This window comes from Lontra canadensis, unplaced genomic scaffold (genome assembly GCF_010015895.1).
Source record: "Lontra canadensis isolate GAN:19392208 unplaced genomic scaffold, GSC_riverotter_1.0 scaffold16, whole genome shotgun sequence".
NCBI lineage: Eukaryota > Metazoa > Chordata > Mammalia > Carnivora > Mustelidae > Lontra > Lontra canadensis.
In genome coordinates, this window is record NW_022631010.1 from 6723453 (window position 1) to 6747355 (window position 23903).

General features: G+C 42.5%; 1 protein-coding gene across 2 annotated transcripts in view; it reads right to left on the reverse strand.

Annotated features, from left to right (window-relative positions):
* Window positions 1-23903, reverse strand: part of CUNH20orf194 (chromosome unknown C20orf194 homolog) — a 131533-nt gene that overhangs the window by 16259 nt on the left and 91371 nt on the right. For both annotated transcript variants that reach the window (XM_032859075.1, XM_032859074.1), the window contains exons 27-29: window positions 23051-23209; window positions 17340-17465; window positions 5637-5674 (exon numbers count right to left, since the gene is read on the reverse strand). In XM_032859075.1, the coding sequence (XP_032714966.1) occupies window positions 5637-5674; window positions 17340-17465; window positions 23051-23209 (323 nt within the window). The remainder of the gene's footprint in view (window positions 1-5636; window positions 5675-17339; window positions 17466-23050; window positions 23210-23903) is intronic.

A 23903-nucleotide genomic window follows, 5' to 3' on the forward strand; every position in this document is an offset into this window, starting at 1 on the left:
GCTAGCTTTTATAAATGATTAGTTCATAGGTGATTATTTCTAAATCATAGAGAGACTTCAGCTGTCCTAAGTAACCTTGTAATTGTAGGATCCTGAATAATGAATATTCAGTATAGAGGACTCTGTATGAATACTATTTAATTCAGCTGAGTGTTTAGGTTGAAAAAAATCAGCTGTATTTAGTTTTTGAGGGCAAAACACAAACAATGCAAAGAAGGATTCAGAGGGAAAATAAATCCCTCCCTCCTCAGCCACCTACTTTCCCTCCCTGGAGGCATTCGTCATTATCAGTCTCAGATCTTCTTCAAGGATATGTTGTGTATCCACAAGTAAAAGTGTGTATACATTTCTTTCCCACAAATAGTGACATATTATACTGTTCTGCACCTTGTTTTTTTTTTACTTAAGCTCTTTAACTTTTTAATTTTGGTAAAGCTTTCTTTTTCATTAAAATCTTCTCTATTACCTTACCATCTCAATCCTTCCCTCATATAATCCTGTTCTCTCCCCTTCTCTAAACTATAAAAGCTCCAAAGAATAACACAGGTGGTATTTAAAATACAGAACTCACAGTCTTATTTACCTTCTTCATATATATAAAAGGATAACATAATGTAAAAACTAAAGCATGAGTTTTAGAGCCAGGCAGACCATAAGTTTAAATGTGGGGCTCCACTAATTACTAATGAATGACATCAGGGGCAAATTACTCATCTTTCTCTCTGAGCCAAATTTCTTCCTCTGTTAGATAGGAACAGTAACACATACCTGCAGGTTATCACTAAATATTTATCACAGGGCCTACAGATAGTAAGAACTCATTAAATACAACTTATGGCCACCACCATTACCATCACCCTCATTGTCAGTGGAGCAACAGCCTAAGAATGAGACCTCTACATGGACATTGAGGGGCCTGGACTGAGCCATTTCTCAGACAGACAAGGGTGGCTGTGGCATCAGCAGGAAGCTAGGTCATGTGACTCCCACCAGTAAAGGCTGCCTAGTCCCTGGTTTAGATGAATGGCCATCACTAGATGGAAGGCAACTTTCAGAATCCTTGGCTCCTACCTCTAGTCTGAGGCAGAAGTAAATGATACTTCCTTCCTTTCACCACTTATACTAATGGAAAAAAATGTTCCAAAAATGCTAAAGACTGAATCTAACCTCACAAATTGTCTGGATGCATTCAATTCATGACCAGGGAGCAGGGATTAGGAGTTTCATGTCAATGGTCACATGTTACTATGGGGAAAGGATACATACGAAGGTTACACCACGTGACTGGGACCACAGACACCAGAACTTGCAACTCACCTGCTAAGCAGAGAAGCTCCTTCCTAAGTGTTTTTGGACAGTTTGGGGATCTATCAGTTCCTTGGTTCTGAGATATAGGTCCTATTCTCAGGTGTCTGTTAGTGTTCAGCTAGTAAGGTGACCTGAGGCCTCTGCACAGTGCTTGAAAGACCTCTCAGGATTCAAGGGTGAGTTTCCTCAACAGCCTTCCTTGATATCCAAGGGGTGAGTGCAGCTCTGCCTCCTCCCATCACTTGGTGAAAGGCTGCCCAGTTCCCCAGATGTGGGCTGTGGAGGCACCTGAGTCCTCCTCTAGGCCTGGTGAGGGCTAAACAGCTCCTGGACCCATGATCCATTACCAGTCCTTGCTACCATTGTCTAGTTCAGACTACCAGTCTCTTTGCTAGGTCACTGCTTAGTCTGTGCACTTCCAGGCTTCTCTTATTATAATTTATTCTAACTACTGGAATCAGAGTAATCTTTCAAAAACAGAAAATCTGATCATATCAGATGTGCTCTGGTGTATGCTCTGGTCACCACCGGGCCTTTGCTCTTGCTGGTCCTTCTGCCTGGAACCATCTCTCCCTTCCTCTTCTTCAGCCCAACTCCTCCTTCAAGCTCTAGACAATGTGAATAGCTCCTCTTTAAAGAGCCTTCCCCAATCCACCAGGACTGGGCCGAACCGGGCTCTAGATACAGATTTGCTGAATAAATGAATGAATGAATCAAGTGTCATAAAAGATACATGCAACCTGACATGCCTAACATGCCTAAGCAGCTGAGCTGTGGTACCCACACGCCAGAATTTTTCCCATTTCTAAGTATGAGCAAATCCCATTCATCAGACAGCCACCTGAAAGGTTTCTAAGACTTACCGATATATACACATTTGGGGGAGAAAATCAGTAAGGTACAAAAGGGTATTCAAGCCAAGCTTCTTCCTCCCTCCTCTGACACCCTGAGTCCTAATTCTTTTCCCCAGAGACAACCACTGACAACCAGATTTTGGGTATGCTTTCTCAGATAGTCTATGCATATGCAAGTGTACAAGAATATACAGAATCACATTTTCTCAAGAGCTTCTCCCACACAAAACCTCTATCCTCAAGGTCTCCACATATGACCCAGTTGTGGTAACAGCACAGACTAAGGAATTCAAATGGAGAATATGTCAGCATTTTGTTTATTCTGTTTTAAAATATTTAAAAACTTGTGTCAGAAGCTTTAACATTAAGATGGACCACCCTCAGCCACAGTGTCAGGAAAGGCTCCTAATGAAGGTGACACTGGTTGTGCCTGTATACTCAGTCCCATTTAGAAAGGTCCCTCTGGAGGCTGCAAGGGAAGCATCGAGGATGAGCCTGGTGAGCCTAATGCCAGAACTCCATGTCCTATAGCTGCACCCAGGCCTGACTGGGGCCTCTGGAAACAGAGTGAGGCAAGGTCAGGAGGTCAGGCCCAGAATGTGGCAAAGCAGAGTTCTAGAAGGCTCAGCACATTCCAGAGGTGGCAAACATGGGAGCCGGATCCTGCAAGAGTTCCATGAGATTTCCAGGAGTAGAAGACAAGAACAGCTGTGATGGATCTTGCAGAGAGGAGTCAGCGAAAGTGAGTGAAAACCTATAATAAAGGCCCTAGGACTCTGTTTAGTATCTTCTGGGGCAAAAGAAACTGGAGAATCAGACTAGTGCAAATGTGGCAACCTAAGTGCTATGTGCCAGGGTCACAAGCATAGATCTGGCCTATTCAGGAAAAGGCTGGGGTCTGGATCTCTGATGGACACCTTGCCCAAAGTCCTGTACCGCTCACGAATATCATGTAAATAAACCCTGGGGGGTTGGGATACTAGGTCATGAATTGGACACAGAAAAGGGGCCTTGGTTTATAGGGAAACAAGCAAAAGGATTATCCTCAGCATTCCTTAGGCCAGCTATGCAAACTACCACCTGCCAAGAGGAAATCCCAGCTGGGAGGCAGGTATAGCAGTAATCTGGGGCACAGGGTGAAGAGGCCACTGTGGGCGGTTTCGTCTTGCTTGGACCAGGAGCTTCCTTATGCTCTGTGTCAAAGAATGGATACTCACATTTGGCCACAGTCCTACCAGTCTGGGATGTGAGTGAGTGGAGAGCCTGGCCTGCCCATTCCCCTGAGTGGGGAAATAACCTCTCAAGTCTGACTGTCCCAGTCTGGGCTAAAGGCTTTCAGAAGCCCAGGAGAAAGCAAAGTTTGTTTTATCCACCTATAGATACTAAAGGCAGGACATGGTAGTAAAAAGTCTTTGTTCTTCTCTCCAATCAGCATTATATTGAGTCGTGTTTGCTGTTTAAACTCTTGAGATTATTTCCTAATCCTTGGATTTCTGTAACACACATCATTTTGGGGCTGTGATACAGTCCTTTTCTCATTGTAAAACAATTCTTTGTTGTAAAAGCAATGAATCAGGGAGTTTGACCCATGAACAGGAGCAAAGGGAGGCAATATGCTCCCTCAGGACATGAAGTGTTTGTCTACTGGTGGCAGATCCCATTGCCAGGCTAGCCACCAAATCTCTGAGGATAAAAGAAATACTTGCCTTTTATTTCCTCCCTCCCCAGATAGCCCATGCCCGTGGTGAGCCAGGTCAGACCAGTTCATAGGGTCCTTTGGGCCAAGATGCAAGGGAAAGATAATTACTAAGATACTGTTACTCTATAAGTCCTTTGGAGTTCAGAAAAACATTATCTCTGGCCCCAAGGTCACCTGCCCACATCTGATCACATCCTTATCTGTACACATGCACAGAATCTGACACAAGCTGCCTTTGAACACTAAGTAAGGAAGCAGTGTTAATGAAATCTGTCTGCCAAGTGCCAGAGAGAATCCAGTCTGTCTTGGCCTAAAAGGGCTTTCCTCCTGTAATACTGGCCCAGGTTCATGGACAATGAAGAGAGAGCACCTCCCCAAGGCTCTCAGCCAGGGGAGTCTGACCAGCTGTGCTTTGTGTGCAAAAAAACAAAGAAGCACGGAGGTAGAAAGTGCCAAGGAGCCAAGGTGCATTAGGATGGCAATAATCATGTGGTGGACAGGGGGTGACTATAACCCGCACCCTTGGCTTTGACCATGACTTGCAAACATATATTCAAGGACCAGAGAGTGATCCTAGATGCTCCACATCTAGTCTGTCACCACATTTTACGGACCCAACCTCCCTAAAATCTCCTTCATCTACCTGGAGTGGATACTGTGAGTGGACCTAGCCACCTCTATCCCACTCTGCTTCTGAGGTACTGTGCCTGGAAAGCAACAAAGGCCTCTAAAAGTTAGACTTGAGACTCCCTGGTATGTCAGTCCAACACACACATTCCTCTCTCCAGTCACCTGGCTCCTGCCCTGCACAGCACCCAGCTCATCTGTTCCCCAAGACAATAGCTCTGGTATACTCAGTTGTCTCCGCTCCCTGCGGACTGGCAATGGGATCAGCAGGGTAAAACTGTGCTGGGGACACCAAGTTATTTTCTTCTGTCTGATTTCTTCTTGCTGGGCTGGCTCAGGAAGTTCAGACCCCAGGTCTTCTGACAACAATGAGCATTTTATCATCACTGCAGGAAATTCAGAATTTATTCTGGGTCTCTAGGCACCATAGTTAATATGACTAAAAAGTGCTGCTTCCAGGGTTATCAGATGGGAGGACAATGCAAGGTCAAATGTAACCTACTGGATGGGTGGAATTTTCTAAATGCTTCCAAGGAGGTGTGGAAAATTCCAGTGCATATAGGAGGGGTATTAAAGGAGAAGGTCCTACTGGACCATACTGTGCACTCATGGCACAGGAGAAGTACATCAAAAACTTGTTGATCCAAAGGCTAGGAATACCTAGTACCTTTTCAATCCACTGATATTAAGGTGGACTTAAGCTCTGCTCAGGAAAGCTATTGTCATGACAGCTTATCATCTTAAGAGAGGAACTCAGGAAAAAATCTGCCTATCAAATATGATAAAAGAAAAAGATGTCAGGGTGCCTAGGTGGCTCAGTCATTAAGTGTCTGCATTGAGCTCAGGTCATGATCCCAGGATCAAGCCCCACATCAGGTTCCCTGATCCATGGGGAGTCTGCTTCTCCCTCTCCCCTCTGTGTTCCCTCTCCCTTTCCCCCTAGTTTTGTTTCCTCTCTCACTCTCTTTCTGTCAAATAAATAAATAAAACCTTAAAAAAAAAAGAGAAAGGAAAAGATGTCAAAGATTTCCCCGGATGAATTTTGTTTCAGACTTTAGAATGGGAGGAAGGAGTGTGAAGAAAAGTCTGTTGCATCTAAACAGAATTTGAAAGGCATGCAGAAGCAGGAAGTAAAACATACTGCTTACCTTGTGAACACTGGTCAAGACATTTAGGAAAGAGAAATCTAGAGGGGAAAAAAAGAAAGAAATATTTGAAAACCATTAATGTCAGAATTGTTATTTATTATTTTCCACAAAAATGTATCCAAGCTGACTTATTCAAAGGGGCGAGTGGTAGGCAGTACTAAGCATCAAGAATTGGTTTTCGGGGTACCTGGTATCTCAGATGGTTAAGCGTCTGCCTTTGGCTCAGGTCATAATCCCAGGATCCTGGAATTGAGCCTCACGTTGGGCTCCTAGCTCAGCAAGGAGTCTGCTTCTCCTTCTCTCCCTGCCTCTCCCCCTGCTGTGTTCTCTCTCTAATGAATAAATAAAATCTTTATTAAAAAAATCATTTTTCATAGCTTTGAACCAAAGCTCTCTAAGCCAGGACCCCACAGAAGTAGTCCTTATGTGGTCAACTCTTGATGTAATGTTGAAGATGGGATACAGGCCTAAACTCTAGATTACAAGAAACAGAAAAGAAAGGTTTTTTGTTTTTTTAAAAGAGACACTGTCCTGACCATAAAGGGGAAGTTTCAAGGGAAAATGAGAAATATTACATTCCCCTAACTCTGCCAAGGGTCTTCAGTACTAAAGTTACCATGCCTCTCTTTATGTGCATGTTAGAATCCCAGTTTCCCTTCAACCTCACTCTGAGCTCTAATGGTGAAAGGATAGCAGGAAACTAATTGGATCACAGATGAAGCAGGTGAGAGTGACTGATTCAAAGTGTGAGTTAATTAACTAAGAAAAACTTTTCAGAGAAAAACTCACACTCTCAAGTGCTTTTAAACTCCTGAAGCATCATAGTACCCTTCTCAGGAAAGACAGCGAACACGAATGAGAATAACTGCCTTTTACCAAGTTCTTCCTCTGGATGGGGTACTGTGCGAGCGGTTCTCATGCTCAGTCTTGTTCTGTCCTCATGTCTACTCCATGCCTCAGGTACTTACAAGCTGCGAAAAGTGGGTGCGTTTATAATAGCTAAGCAGTCTAAGCACTTTGCCCAAGGCCTCACATGAAGCTAAGAAGTGGGAGGGCTTACATAAGGACCCAGGTCTGTTTAGCACCACAGGGCTCCCATATTTTCTTTCCCTACAAATGAGATGCTTGCTGAAGCCACACTTCTGAATTGTTGCTGGTCTAGGTGCAGGTAGTATTGATGTTCAAATCACCACGGGGGAATTTCTCTCCTTGCAATCTCCTTTGTGGTAGCAAGTTTTCATCCTTCTATTTGCTTTCTGAAAATACCATTTGGAACCAAATTTGGTGGGTAAGTGAGCTGGATGAATACCACTTCGGACTGCTGATGTAGTTGTCGTACCTGAGTCCCTCATACTTCCTGAGGAACTCCACAGAGAAATCCCCACGTGCTTTAAGCAAGATCAAGAGCCCTGGAACAAGGAAGAGACGTGCATTCTACACCGGAGTCTCCCAAGAACAGAACTCACGGACTTCACTGCATTCACTCTGACTGGCCTGACATATAGCAAATACATTCTTAGAAAGTGCCTGTCCCCATCAGTGCCTGTGACTCTTAGAGTATATGCCCTTAAAGGCCCTTCTCAGCACCCTGCATGCTTCCTCACAGCAGCCCTCAGCAATTCACACTACAGATGTCTTCAACAAGACAAGCAACGTTCTCTCTCAAGGCATCTTATCCAATCACAGGCTGGAATCTTACTCTTCAAACCTCTGACCGCTACACAGAACTGCGCATATCAATGACTCTCTACAAATAGAATGCAATTTCTCATATTTTGGCATCTTTGGCATCTCTGTCCTTCAAATTCATGTTGGCTTTCTTTCCTAATCCAACTAGGAGTTATCACTGCTTCTTTATAATTCTTATAAAACTGCATCAAATCTTTTGTTATGGCACTTCTTACCTCAATCATGACTAACTGGACACATGTCACTGGTGTTGCATTTGGAAAACTATTTAACTTTTCTGGGTATCAGCTTCTCATGGTAAAACATGGTAGTGCTGCCTACCTTAAAGGGGTATACTGAGGATTAAGAGGGGTAAGTATCACAGCGCAAGACAAAGAGCCCAAAACAAGTGTTGGCTCTTTGCTTTCCCTCTCTACACATCATCCTCCTTACTAAACTGTAGTTTGTTTTTTTTTTTAGTTGCAGTATTTTTGAAGAATGACTGGCATGGGACTCTTAAACAGAGAAGACAAGTTCATTAAAATATATATACAATGTATATACAGGTTATTGACCAGCTCTTCAACAGAAATGACCATGACTGTAAGTCTCACATAGTATGGTATCCTCCATTACGTAGTGCACCAACCAATTACCTGATTTATATAAAATTCTAGTAAATACTGCTCCAATCTGCCCCAAAACATAGGCCCCACAATTCCTACATGCATATCTATAAAACTGTAGATACCACATGAGCATAGATCTGGGATGACTAGTTCTTTGGGGCCCCCTCAATTATCAGAATGGTCCCTGGCACACAGCAGACCCAACAGATACTGACTGAATGAAATCCGCTAGAATAAAGACACCAGACCAATCTCACAAAGACCCACCCCGAATCCAAACTGAGCCCACCCTTAAATTAAAGAAGCCACACTAACCCCCACCTCACAGAATGGAAAAAGACACCCTACTGTGTTCTGCTCCTACCTGTTTTTGTTTTTGTTTTAACCATGGTCTGGAAGCAATGATGTAAACTTTATTTTTGCTAAGGTAGACACTTTACAAAAAAACCCCTAAAACACTGAATTAAGTTTTAGAGTCTCAAAAAATCTTTTCCTATTATAAAAGGAATATAAAGCCCATAGCTAACAGCATACTTAATGGTTAAAGACTAGATGCTTTCCTTTTCAGATCAGGCACAAGACAGGATGTCTGCTCTTGCTACTTCTACTCATTATATTGGAGGTTCTAGTCAGGGGAATTAGGCCAAAAAAACAAATAAAAGGCATCCAGATTGGAAAGAAAAAAGTAACACTATCTCTGTGTACTCATGACACGCTTTTGTATATAGAAAATCCTAAACAGTACACACAAAACACTAATGGAACTAATATGTTCAGCCAAGAACATACAATGTAAAATCAATATACAAAAATCAACTGCATGTTATATACCAGCAATGAACGATCCAAAAATGGTATTTAGAAATTCCATTTACAATAACATCACAAAGAACAAAATAGTTAGGAATAAATTAAACAAAGGAACCATAAGACTTGTACACTGAAAACTATAAAACAATGCTGAAAGAAATTTAAGACCTAAATAAATGGAAAGATGGATTGTAAGACTTAGTATTTTTAAGACGGCAGTACTTCTCAGATCTATAAATTCACTGCAATCCCTACCAAAATCTCAGTTGTCTTTTCTTGTAGAAATTCATAAGCTGATCCTTAAATTTACATGGAAATGCAAGGAACTCAGAATAGTCAAAACGATCTTGAAAAAGAACAAAGTTGAAGGACTCTCACTTCTCAATTTCACAACTTACCACAAAGTTACAATAATCAGAACAACGTGGTACTGGCATAAAGACTGACATGTCTATCAGTGGAATATAACTGAGAGCCCAGAAAAATAAGCCTTCACATTTATAGTCAGTTGGTTTTTGACAAGAGTGCCAAGACAATTCAACAGAAAAGTCTTTTCAAGAAATGGTGTTGGGACAGCTGGATATCAACATATTGAAATAATGAAGCTGAACCCCTACTTCATGCTGCATGTAAAAATTATTTCAAGATGGAAGATAGGTCGAAATACAAGAGTTAAAACTATAAAACGCTTAGAAGGAAACACTAGGATAAATCTTTGTGACCTTGGATTCAGCAATGCTTTCTTAGATATAACACCATAAGCACAAGCAATGAAAGAAAAAATGAACTGGACTTCATTAAAATTGAAAACTTTTGTGATTTAGAGGATACCATCTAGAAAGTAAAAAGATAATCCATGGGAGAGAATTTTTGCAAATCAAATATCTTATGAAGGACTTCAATTCAGAATATATGAAGCACTCTTGTAACTCAAAAAGAGACAACCCAAAGTGCATGGCTGGTTCAGTTGGTAGAGCATGTAACACTTGATCTTGGGGTCATGAGTTCAAGCCCCATGCTGGGTACAGAGATTACTTAAAAAAAAAAAAAAAAAAAAAAAAAGACAGCCCAATTTGAAAATGGGCAAATGATTTAACAGACTTTTCTACCAAAAAAAAAAAAAAAAAAAGACATACAAGTAGCCAATAAGCAATGAAAAGATGCTAAATATCATTAGTATTAGGGAAATGCAAAGTAAAACCATAAGGAGATACCACTCTACACAATACAGACAGAAAATAGTAAGTATTGGTGAGGATGTGGAGAAACTGGAACCCTCATACACTGTGGTGGGAAAGTAAATGGTGTAGTGGGTTTAGTTAACAGTTCGTCAAAGTTCAATGTACAGTTACCATTATGATCCAGCAATTCTACTCCTAGGTATATATCCAAGAGAATAAAAACATGACCACATGAAATCTCTTTTTTTTTTAAAGGTTTTATTTATTTATTTGACAGAGAGAGATCATAAGTAGGCAGAGAGGCAAGGAGAGAGAGAGAAAGGGAAGCAGGCTCCCCACCAAGCAGAGAGCCCAATGCGGGGCTCGATCCCAGGAACCTGGGATCATGACCTGAGCTGAAAGTAGAGGCTTTAACCCACTGAGCCACCCAGGCGCCCCGACCACATGAAATCTTGTACACAAATGCTTCTAGCAGCATTATTTGTAGTAGCCCCAAAATGTCCATCAACTGATGAATGAGTAAATAAGATGTGGTATAGTCATACAATGGAATATTATTTGGCCATTAAAAGGAATGAAGTTACTCACACATGCTAAAACATGGAACTTGAGGGGCACCTGAGTGGCTCTGGGGGTTAAGCTTCTGCCTTCGGTTCAGGTCATGATCCCAGGATCCTGGGATCGAGCCCTGCATTGGGTTCTCTGCTCAGCAGGGAGTCTGTTTCCTCCCCTATCTCTGCCTGCCTCTCTGCCTACTTGTGATCTCTGTCTGTCAAATAAATAAATAAAATCTTTTTAAAAAATAACAAAAAAAACACGGACCTTGAAAACATTTTGCTAAGTAAAAGAAGCCAGACACAAAGGGCTGCATGTTACATGATTACATTTATAGGAAATGTCCGGAATAAGCAAATCCACAGAAAGCAGACTCACAGTTGCCAGGGGTAGGGTGGAGAAAAGAATGGGGACTGACTGAATGGTATACTTTTTTTTTTTAGCCAGAGAGAGCACGAGTGGAGATGGGGGAGGGACAGAGGGAGAGAGAGAGAGAATCTTAAGCAGGCTCCACAACTCAGCGTGGAGATGGATGTGGGGCACGTTGTGGGGCTTGATCTCATGACCCTGAGATCAAGAGCTGGATGCTTAACTAACTGAGCCCCTGAAGTGTATACTTTACAAGAGTAAATTTTATCATATGTGAATTATACTTCAATAAAATTGTTATATATGTATTTTTTTACAAGCAGCACACATGCATACTACAAAATCTCAAATGGTTTCCTCACTATCCAGAACTTGTCTCCAAGGAGGTGGCCATCTCCCAGAAGAAACCACTATTAGCAGTCTGGTATGTATCCTCTTAGTTCCTATACACATACAAATAAACATTTAAAAAATACATACTGTTTTGGCAATTTACTTTTCTCACCTCACAAAATATTGTGGACATTGTTATGTTTTAGTACATAGACATTTACTTCATTTTTAAAAAATGCTTGCATAGTATTCCATTATATGACTATCTCCAAATTTAACCAGTCTAAGTCTTATTAATGAGCATTTGGATTATTTCCAGTTCGATATAATAAAGTGTTTGGTTTTTTTTTTAAGATTTTACTTATTTATTTATTTAAGAGAGAGGTAGGGGGAGGAGCAGAGGGAGAGGGACCAGCAGACTCCATGCTGAGTGCGGAGTCTGATGCGGGCTCGATCTCACAACCCTTGAGATCATGACCTAAGCCAAAATCAAAAGCTGCACACTTAACCAACTGAGACACCCAGGCTTGCCTAAACAGTGGGGTTTTTTTGTAGTAAAGATTTAAAAAAAATTTTTTTATAAGACTTTATTTATTTGACAGACAGAGATCACAAGTAGGCAGAGAGGCAGGTGGCGGGGGTCAGACTCCCCACTGAGCCACCCAGGTGCCCCAACATTTTTATTTTTTAAAATAACCTTTATACCCCATGTGGGCTTGAACTCTCAACCCCAAGATCAGGAGTCACATGCTCTACTGACTAAGCCAGCCAGGCGCCCTGGTATTATAAATGGTGCTGTTTTGAACATTGCAGAGCATTATCTGTCATGTTTCAGCCTGTTCAGGACTTCTAAACAACTTTCCCAGGCTTGAACTTAGGAAGTCCATCTCTTTTGTAAATAGCACAAAACTACTTTTCCAGTCTTTCTTGCAGTCTGGTGCATGCATACGACCTATGTTCCACCAACCAGATTACTGTAAGACTCCCACTGGTAGTGAGCAAGGTGAGTGAGAGGATGTATGGTAAGCAGACCTCATTTTTTGGGGAAGGAAGCCCTGAGAGGATTGAGCATTGCTCCTGGCTGCCTAGCCAATACAGCCTGGCCACCCCGGAGACTCTGCAAGCTATAATGTCCTTTAGTAAATCCCTTTCCATTAAAACACACCGGAGTAGGCTCTACTGTTTAGAATTAAGAATTCCATCTGAAACAAACTCCCCTACAAATATATATCTTTTGAACATTTGTACAAATACAACTCTACAAAATTTTAGCAATGGAATGGCCAAATTTGTTCTTAAATACATTATATCACTTTATATTACTATCAACACTATACGAATGTACCAATTTTCCTACACTGTTGCTATGTAATAAACCAGCCCAAAACTAAATTGGCTTGAAATAACAATGATGTATTTATTCCTCATGATTCTGTGGATTAGATGGGCAGTTGTTTTGGCTTGGGGTAGCTCAGCTGGGGAGATGGATGGCCTATCTCTCCATGTGATCTCTCATCCTCTATCAGCCTAGCCCAGGCTTCTTCATATGGTGGTCTCAGCTCTCAGAGGCAAGAGAGTGCAAGCCCCAATGTGTAAATGCTTTTAAAGCCTCTGCTTATTTCTTGGATCTTGATGTCCCATTGACCAAAGCAAGTCATGTGCCCAAGCCCAAATTCAAGGTCTAAGAAGTAGATTCAACTCTTCAACTCTTGATGGAAAGGGCTGTTTTTGCTATGGCCATATTTTAAATTTTCCATAGCTGGCCATGTAAAAAATTTTTGCTTTTTAAAAAATTTATGGGCTTTAACACTGGCCATTTAATTTTTTTTTTTTTTTACAGAATGGGTTTAACTTTATTTAATAACGTTCTATCCTTGATCATGGGTGCCACAATTCTCTTACTCTATTTCACATGGACCTCTTGCACATGGAATATAACAGCCCATAGCCCATGTGCAGGGACTAATCATTAGTTTTCCAACAGAGCATTAGTAAACCCCTATAGTAAATTACTTTCTGGAAGGAGTTCAAAGGTAAATTTGGAAATACCTCATTAATTTCTAAGAAGTGAATAAATCAGTAACTTTGAGTTACTGACTTAATACTTTTGATCTCCCAGTATATAAAAAAAATGAAGAAATTAGTATAGTCATGGTCCTAACACCCATGATTTTGTTACTTATATTTTTATAATCCACAACCCTAATTCATACAACATAGCCTTATTTCTATACTTAAATAGATTATATGCTCATCTTCAGTACTTTTATATATTTCTCACTTATTTATTTGAATTCTCTTAAGGACTTTTAATTCGTCACATGTTGGCATACCCATTATCAACGATATTTCATAAGCATTAAGCAGAAATGGTTTCTGCACCCACAAAATCTAAGTCTGTATTCTACACTCCTTCTCTTTCCTCTAATGATCTTCATTTCTTTGTCTATTTTTCTTTTTCAAAGACTTTTATTTATTTATTTATTTATTTATTTGAGAGCGAGTGAGATCATAAGTAGGCAGAGCAGCAGGCAGAGAGAAAGGAGAAGCAGGCTCCCCGCTGAGCAGAAAGCCCAATGCAGAGCTCCATCCCAGGACCCTGAGATCATGACCTGAGCCGAAGGCAGATGCTTAACCCACTGAGCCACCCAGGCACCCCTATTTTTCTCTTCATTTTGTTATTTTCTCAAGCTTGAGGTTCTCTGACAGACTTGAATTTTTACAGGGTCTATTCTACTTCTCGGTACTTTGATTGAGATTTTCATTGGTATAATGGTTTTATTATTGTCTGTTTTCTTTCTAGGGCTCTAGCAGTTCATTTTCCATCTGCTTCTGCTAGCTAAACTCTTTAGTTCCCCTGATCTTTTCTATTTAACAGCTTTATTGAGGTATAACTTACATATATCATAAAATTCACTCATTTTAAGTGTATATAGTTCAATGATTTTAAAAATAAATTTACAGAATTGTGCAACTATCACCATAATTCAATTTTAGAATATTACATCATTCCAAGATCCCCCTTCCCCAGACCGTTTATATTTCTTTGAACTGTTCCCACCTACACTGTTAACTCTTCTCCTTGATTTTTTTTTTTTTTTTTTTTGTCTAGGCTAATTCTTCTAAAGTATAACCTCCATCTGTTGTTTGCTTATTACTATCTTTTCCAACTTTTTTTTTTTTAAGATTTTATTTATTTATTTGACAGACAGAGATTACAAGTAGGCAGAGAGGCAGGCAGAGAGAGGGGGGAAGCAGGCTCCCTGGTTGAGCAGAAAGCCCGATGTGGGGCTTGATCCCAGGACCCTGAGATCATGACCCGAGCCGAAGGTAGAGGCTCAACCCAACTGAGCCACCCAGGCACCCTAACTTTTCCAACTTTTTTAAGGGGTAGTATCTAGTCACACATTAAACCTCCTCCTGCTTTAGTTCATCTTTTTATTAGTATTATTATTATTTTAAGATTTTATTTATTTGACAGAGAGAGAGAGAGCACAAGCAGGGGGAGTGGTGGAGGGAGAGCTGGAGAAGCAGGCTCCATACTGAGCAGGGAGCCCAACATGGGGACTGATCCCAGCACTCCAGGATCATGACCTGAGCTGAAGGCAACTGAGCCACCCAGGTGCCCCTGTTTTGTTTTGTTTTTTTTGAAAGATTTTATTTTTAAGTAATGGCTATACCCAGTATGGGGCTCAAACTCACAACCGTGAGATCAAGAGTTGTATGCTCCTCCGACTGAGCCAGCCAGGTGCCCCTTTGGTTCATCTTTAAACAAAAGCTTGATGGGGCGCCTGGGTGGTTCAGTGGGTTGGGCCACTGCCTTTGGCTCAGGTCATGATCTCAGCATCCTGGGACTGAGTCCCGCATCGGGCTCTCTGCTCAGTGGGGAGCCTGCTTCCATTTCTCTCTCTGCCTGCCTCTCTGCCTACTTGTGATCTCTCTCTGTCAAATAAATAAATAAAATTAAATTTAAAAAAATAAACAAAAGCTTGAGGTGAAGAAACAGGACTGGTAGGAAGGGTGACATGTAAGAGTCAATGTGGCAATCCAAAGTATGGGGTGCTGCTCAGCATTCACTACAATAACCTAACCTAAGACAGAAGGAAAACAGACCACCTTGGCTTTTTATGGGAAAGCAGAACCGAAGTCACAGCTAAAGAGAAGAGAGATGGTAAAGATGTTTGTTGGTATCAGTCGAGGTGGTAAGGGAATTAACCTCTAATGTAATTTTTAAAAATGATTTTATTTATTTATTTAATTGACAGAGAGACAGTGAGAAAGGGAACACAAGCAGGGGGAGTGGAAGAGGGAGAAGCAAGCCTCCCACTGAGCAGGGAGCCCGATGCAAGACTCAATCCTAGGATCCGTGGATCATGACTGATGAAGGACTGAGGCACCAAGGCGCCCCTCTAGTGTAATTTATATGAGAAATCTAAAGATATCAACTTGGGACTCAAACAGGAAGAAAGCTCTTTCAGATGAAAGCTTAAGGGTAGATCAATCAGTTCCCAGGGGATACCAGTAATATGAACTAGCCAGAAAGACCACATGTCTACGGACCCAGGATACACTCCACTGGGCTACTGGACAAATAGCTCTGTGAAGGGACAAGGTAGTGCTGAACCTGTCCCCAGTAAGGAGTGCTCTGAGGATGAAACAGATACTTCTAGATACCACTGGGGCAGTGTAAACTGTGAAACCCACTCAGAAAGCAATTTTAAAATGTGAATAAAGAGTTATAAAACTGATTGTTAATTAACTAGTATCTCTTTGAAGAAACTTTTCTAAAGAAATTATCTGAAATTTAAGAAATTTATATGGATAAATTAAGAAATTTAAGAAATTTATATGGATATTATACTCACAGCATTATTTATAATAGTGAAAAGTTGGAGACAACCTATGTGACTAATAGCAGGGAAACCACTAAGATAAGCATGTCCATCCACACACATAATGACTATATAATTAATCAAAATGCAATTACCACTGTGATATTGGAACATAAATACATTAACTTACATAATATGTAATTACATAATTTGTTATATGTTAATCTAAGAAGAAGGATATAAAATTGTATGTATTTCATAACTGTAAAAAGACGCAGATAAAAAAGGCAAGGAATTCACAAAAATGATAAGTTACATTGAATTAGTGAGATTATAGGTAAATTATTACCAAATTTTCTTTCTTTCCCTTTTTCTTTCTTTCTTTTTTTTTTTTTTTTTTTTTTTTTTAGAGAGAGAGAGCACATGCATGTGGGTGTGGTGAGGAACAGAGGGAGAGAATCTTTTTTATTTTTTTTAAAGATTTTATTTATTTATTTGACAGAGATTACAAGTAGACAGAGAGGCAGGCAGACCCCAGGACCCTGATATCATGACCTGAGCCGATGGCAGAGGCTTTAACCCACTGAGCCACCTAGGTGCCCCTATTACCCAATTTTCATTGCTGCTATTATATTACTTCCAAAATTAAAAAAAAAAAAAAAAAGTTCACCTATTAGTAGTGAGTATGAATGTCATTAACTGAGGTAAGACAGCTTTAAGATTGCTTAACCATAGGGGTACCTGGGTGGCTCAGTCAGCTGAGTGGCCAACTCCTGATTTCAACTCAGGTCATGATCTCATGGATCATGGAATCAAGGCCTGCATTGGGCTCCCTGCTCAGCGGAGAGTCTGCTAGAGATTCTCTCTCTCCCTCTGCCCCTCCCCCTGCTAAGACACACATACTCTCTCTCTCAAATAAATAAATATGAGGGGGAAAAAAAGGCTTAACCATAGAAAAATTATCTATGAGATACTCTAAGTACTCTGGAAAACAAAGCACCTCCCCTATAGTAAAGAGGAAAAAAAAGGCTGTCATGGGCATTCTTTCTTTCTTGGAGAAGCTGTTTCAAGTCTCACTGCCCTAGATGGACAACTTTTCAGTACACAAAGAAAAGTGGTGAGAGGCTCCAGTCTATAGGTGTCTTCTGAGAACCTAGTATTAATCAAGCAACAACTGAGCACTCATTATATATAAGGTAGACTAATGCATTCCAAAAGACAAACACACATAAAGATGTGTCTCCTTCCAGTGGGTGGAAGAAAATCGCTTTCTGTGCATTTAAAGCCACCACATCCTGTGGGCTACAGAGGATCTGAAGTACGTACCTGTGCTCCATGTAGCAGCTCAGGGGATCCACGCACACCGTGATGGCACCAATGGTGAAGGAGGACTTGACCTTTGAGTCCGGATGGGTCTGCAGGGCCTGGACGACATCAATAACATCTGTGTAGCTGGGGAGCAAAGAGAAAGATTAGCTTACTGACTGGGGTCGAAGAACGCTGAGGGGCTGAGTGAGCAAGGGTGGAAGGAAAACCACAAGGAAGAGCCTTGACTGGGTTCCTTGGGGTCATCCCACTTTATAATTTAGAGCCCCTCCCTGCATTCCACAATGTTTCTGCATTCCCAAACCTCATTAGTACTCCTAACTGTTTAAGAGTGAGTGGAAGATCTCCCACCACTTCTAGGAGTAAAGAGAAGCCTGCAAATGACCCTGGCGCTCTAAGGGTGGGACTTGGTGTCCTTAGCCCTGTTTTCCAATCATGTTAGGAACTCCTGGGTAGGTCTATTTCCTTTAATAGCTTCTTTCTCTCCTTCTGGAGAAATAGGGAGGATCAGGTACCCCTGTAGGTCAGCAGATACATGTCAAACCCCACCTGCATTTGTATTTCCTGCCTGGAACTCTCTCCTAACTGCAGACTTCCAGAGCCAATAAATATTTTCAGTTAGAACGTAACATGTTCATGATTCAGTTTCCTATGCCTGTTCCTCCCAAGGCCTTGTTCTTCTCAGCAGAGGGGACTCCATTCTTTTAGCTCCATTCTTTTGTTTGGAGTCATCACTGACTCCATTTTTTCTCAATTTTCAAAATATAACTAGAGTGAGATTGCTGCTCACAGTCTCCCACTACTACTGGATCCAAACTGTTATCATCTCTTGCACAGATTACCCCCAGCCTCCTCATGGGCCTCCCTGCTTCTGTCCCTGCCCTTGCCCAACCTGTTTTCAACAGAGAAGCCAGAAAGATTGTGCTAATCCCACCGTGCTAAACCACTGAGTGAGTGGCTTCCATCCCACTCAGCGTCAAAGTTTGTTTTTTTTTTTTTAATTTATTTGACACAGAGAGAGCACAAGTAGGCAGAGAGGCAGGCAGAGAGAGAGAGGGAAGCAGGCTCCCTGCTAAGCAGAGAGCCCGATGTGGGACCCGATCCCAGGACCCTGAGATCATGACCTGAGCCGAAGGCGGAGGCTTAACCCACTGAGCCACCCAAGCACCCGCGTCAAAGCTTTTAAAGCCCTTACCACAATCCCCAAAACTGTCTGTGATCTGACTCCCATACCACTAGGAGTTTCTCCTCCTCCTATTCCTTCCCTTACCTGAATCTACTCACTGTGATCTCCTGGCTCTTCCCTGAATATGCCAGGCACACTCCACACTGGCACTCTCTGTCCCCTCTCCTTGATACTCTTTTCCTCAAATGTCTGCCAGGCTTGCTCCCTTCAGTTCTCTGCTCAAATGGCATCCTGAGAGAGGTATCCTCTGACTTCCTACAGCCTATATGACATAGCAACCCTCGTTCTGCACAATCTGCCCCTGCCCCTTCTTCCCCATGGCACTGAACATTAGCTACATATACTGTTATTTTCTCATTTGTTTACAGTCCATCTTTTAAGTAGTAACGTAAAGTGGTTGATGAATAGTGTAATCTGTGATGCCTAAGCAGGACAGATGAATGAATTGGATGTTTAGTCCTGGGTAGACTCTTGGCCACTCCAAGAAGGGGCCTCCATTCTTTACCTTGTAGAGAACATTTTCCCAACTGATCTAGCCTATCGCCAAAAGGTCAGTTCCTACTGAAGGAAAATCTGAAGGCAGCCTTATTGATTATATGGGCCTGAGCCCTTGGGAAACCAGGGATGGTGGCTGGGGGGATAGGTACAGCCTGCCTGAGCCACTTCCTGAGTTCCTACAAATAACTCATCTGCAAAACGGCACTTGGCTTTATCCCAGACTACAATATTCACCACCCCCATAAGGTCTGCCTCTGTCCTGACCAACTAGCAGTGCTTCAATCAAGAACAGGGTGTAACCAGTTCTAGAGCTCCCCCATGAGGGCCTGACAGCCAGAGAGCTGTTAGAGTAAGCCCTCTCCTCCTGGTTTCTCTGCCTGCCTGGGCATGTGTTGTGTATTGGCACATGGGGTTCTTTCTCCTGGTTCTGCAATGTCTGGTTAGGTGTGGATGCAGAAGAGCCCCCCACACTGCTGGGCCTTATGCACACCTGAAAGCAGGACTGACTGAAGCTTAAATACTGCCCCAATCTCTTTGTGGTCACATTTACCAGATTTAACTCTTCTGGTAAGTCCCCCAGCCTTGCTCCTAAGTATTAGTTTTCCCCCTCTTCTAAAAATAAATTTTGGGGGGCCCCTGGGTGGCTCAGTGGGTTAAAGCCTCTGCCTTCGGCTCAGGTCATGATCCCAGGGTCCTGGGATCAAGCCCTGAATCGGGCTCTCTGCTCAGCAGGGGGCCTGCTTCCTTCTCTCTCTCTGCCTGCCTCTCTGCCTACTTGTGATCTCTGTCTGTCAAATAAATGAATAAAATCTTAAAATAAATAAATTTAAAAAAAAAACAACAACAACAGCTTTTTATTTTCCATGTTTGGTATGAGTCCAGAGACTCATTTCTTAGGGCAGAAGAGAACTGAAAGATTTACCAATCCTATAGATTTTGGTGATTTCAATACCATGGGTTAACCTTTAGAGACAGTGGCTAGGGAATTCCCAGATTTTCAGAGCATTCCATGCAATGGAAAAAGGTTGGAATGAAAATAGGCCCCAAAGTCCTTGGTGAGACCAGTGTATCTAAGTGATGCATCTGGGCACCGCAACCGGGAACTGCTGTGGCAAGAGAAGAGGTTCTTGGTGTCACTCACTGTGCTTGCTGGGACGGGGAGGCTGCTGGACCCTCCCTCCCTCCCCTGAGGAGGCCAGGTAATCATCCTGGCCGGGGCCTCCAAAAGGGGGGGGGGGGGAGAAGCAGCCCTTACTACAGAGGAAGCACACTGCTCCAGCTACCAGAGCTTGGACTTGACCACTTTGGCTAAACTGTCTCAAATGCATGATGAAAGCAAAAAAAAAAAAAAAAAAACAAAAAAAAAAAAAACCAAAACCAAAACAACAACAACAAAAAACACCTGGCCTTTCATGTTTCCCTCTTTCTTGTCAGTTCTCTCTTTATTAAAAATAAAGCAAAACAAAACACAAAACAAAACCCCAGTAGGACTTTAACTTTCTTTCTTCCTAAACAACAGATACCCTATTCAAGTGTCTTTTTGCCTGTTTTATGTTCACAATTTAAGCCTACAATTTGGGCAAGTGTTTTAGATTAATTCAATTTTTATTTTGAGGCAGACTTTGTTTTTTAAATATTTTAAATAATTTAAAGAATGACTTTACAGTATTCTGGAGTATGAAGAAATACAATCCCTTAAATTCCTTAAAATTAGTATTTTAAAATTAAAATTTCCTCAGTTTTGTGTGTGTGTTTTTAAGTTCCAGACAATTCTGTCACCTGTGTAAGTTCCTATATCCACCACCACAGTCGAGACACTGAACAGTTCCAACACCACCAGGATCCCTTGTGCTGCCTCTTTTACAACCATGCCCACCTTCCTCCCGCTTCACACTCCCATCCCTAACTCTGAGCAACTACCACTCTGTCCTCTACTTCTAAAATTTTATCATTTCAAAATATATTGATTTTAAAAACAGCAACTCCACTGGCTATCAAAGGTCAACACCACTGCTCCACTGCTGTAGTAAAGCCAAATGGAACCAGGCCACTCTAGAGGCAAAAGAAAACCCTGCCTTATACCACCACATTCCCCTAAGAATCCTATAAATGAAGATAAAAGCCACATTTAGAAAATACAATTCTCAGTTTGAGAAGCCTCTGGAGTCTCCCTTTACTGGCAACCTCTCAATACTGGGCTCAAAGGTCCAGCCCCAAAGGAGATGGTCATGCAAAAAGGAGGCTGCCAAGAGCTCCCTGCCGAGCCACAAGAGAATGGGCCCTGTTTGTAGGAGCAGTGTCTTAGTGAGAGCCACAGCACTCAGCTGATATTTCCACTTGAGTCCTTCAGGAAGTCTGAGGTCCCTAGCATCCCAGGACTATGACTAGGCAAATGCTGGGTAAGAGCACACGAGTGGGCTAGCTATACACTCTCACTGCCATCCAGAGCAGCTGGGGCAGCTGACACTTTTGCAGACAAGTATTGTCAGAGACAAGGGGCCAACGATGTTCTCTCAAGTGACAGAAGATTGCAATGCTATACAATGACTATACAATGTCAAACTGCTGAATTTGACTTCAGGTCCACACGCATGATGACCCTCAACTTTGGCAGGGGCTGATCCATTCCTTTGATCATTAGAAGCAATGGAAAACCGGAAGAAAACAAGTGGTTCTGCAGTGCCTGGGTGGCTCAGTCCATTGAGCGTCTGACTTGATTTCAGCCCAGGTCTTGATCTCAGGGTTGTGAGTTCAAGCCCTGCTTTGTGCTGGTCATGGAGCCCACTTAAAAATACACACACACACACACACACACACACACACACACACACACGTGGTTTCAAGCCTAGACTCTTGCTCTGCATCTTCCATGACCTTGGCCTACAAGCCGGACAAAAGGTTTGATGGAAGGGAAGCCCAGGGCAGGTGTGAGAATAAGGCCTGAAGGAGAAGAAAGATGGTCTGGTGGAGTACACAGTCCTACCCACCTTTGGCCTTAGGACCACCCGCCTGACGTTTCTCTACTTCTCACCATCTACCCAGGAGACTTAATAGGGCTTTGGATCCGGGCCTACTCTTTACTGGAAACAATTAGCCAACTGCACATAGTAATTATTATGAGCACAGAAAATACAGCACAGCATAAAAGCACTTTGTGAGAACTGCCAAAAGCTTCTGTATTACCAGCCATCATGAAGACCACAGCCTGTGTTTTCCTGACCTGGCATGATCTCTTCTGGGCCTGAAGAGTAGTGGGCCTGCACAAGGCACCTCCTTGGAAGGCCTCAGAACACGTCAAGGTAAGCTCCTTGCAGCCAGGGTCCCTGAAGCAGTAGTATTCACTCTGTCAAATCTGTCCTCACCAGGGAGCTCCCTGCCCAGCTGGACTATTTATGCTCCCCACTGAGGGTCCCAGGAAACCTTCCTGGACCAGCCATTCTGGGCATGGTGGGGCTCAAGACTACAGAGTGTGGGGGTTGTCTCTGCAACTCCACATGAGGAAGGACTGAAATACACGGCAAAGGAAGAGGCTTAGGGATTGGTATTATTATAAGAATTATCAAGGAATCTTGCCCAGAAAATCTCTTCCCTAATTCTCTACCTTTTGGGGATACCATGATACTGAAACTAAACTTAATTTTTAATTTCATTTAATTTTTTAGAGAGAGAGGGAAGGTTGAGGGAGAGGGAGAGAGAGAATCTCAAGCAGGTTCCATGCCCAGCTTGGAGCCTGATGCAGGACTCGATCTCATAAACCCTGAGACGAAATCAAGGGTCGCACGCTTAACTGACTGAACTACCCAGGCGCTCTGACACCAAACTAAAAACTTATGTGTAAGCTATTGCAGCCACTCTGGGCCACTAGACAGCAACCAGAGGCCTTGTTTAAGGCCTCTCTGGATAGTGCAGACTCTGCTCACGAACATGTGGAGGTCTTTCTGTGCCCCAGGCTAGCCACATAAAAAATAACAGTAATGGTAAGGTCATCACCATACCCCACTGTTCCCAGAAGACTTCTAGTACTCACCCTTGCAACACCACCAACAGTCGGGTCTTCTTACGGGTGTAGGCTGACTGGCGGGCAGAACGGTTCTGCTGAGCCTCTAGGACGCTGGAAAGGTATCTTTGGAAGTGGGCAGCATGAAAACATTCAGAACTATCCATGATCTGGCGGTATACCATCCACCTGGAAATGGCAAGCATAATCTCAGCATGGGGGCCAACTGATAGCCTGGCCCCAGAGGCTCAGCCTGTGGATCCAAGTATGACCAGTACTCCCACAGACATTTTGCCTGGTAACTCTGCACAGGAGAAAGCAACCCTGGCATCACAGAAGCAGGCAGAGAGCACTGGGTGGGGAGCTCTGTGTCCTGAAACCACCATCACTGGAACTTCTGATAGGAAATGCCGTGCCATAAGGAAAAAGGTCAGGTAAAGCACATGACCATCAATCAGACTTTGGAGTTGAGAAAGACTCCTTCTGAACAGGCAGTCATTTCCTGAAGGACCATCCAATAAAATGGTTTCAGTCTGGTACTCAGTAAAACTCTTGCAAGGAAGTGAGCAGGGAAAAGAATTCAGACTATTTCTACAGCAAAAGCAATGGATATGAGGGAGGAACTGGCTAGCCACTTGGTACTTAAGAGTCCCAATATTTCCCTATCATGTCTCTAAAACTTATCCAACCCCCCAAATCTCCCCAAACTCCCAAACTTCTAGGCAAGTACCACCTTCTCCATTCGTTTATGGCCTCCTGCGGGATGCCTTACTTTGAGGTACTGACTAGATATTAACTGTCTGTTCAGCTAGCCAGGGTTGTTTAGTAATCTGCTGGCCACAGAATGTGATGGATGAATGATTTCCCCAGTTTCCCCTAAGCC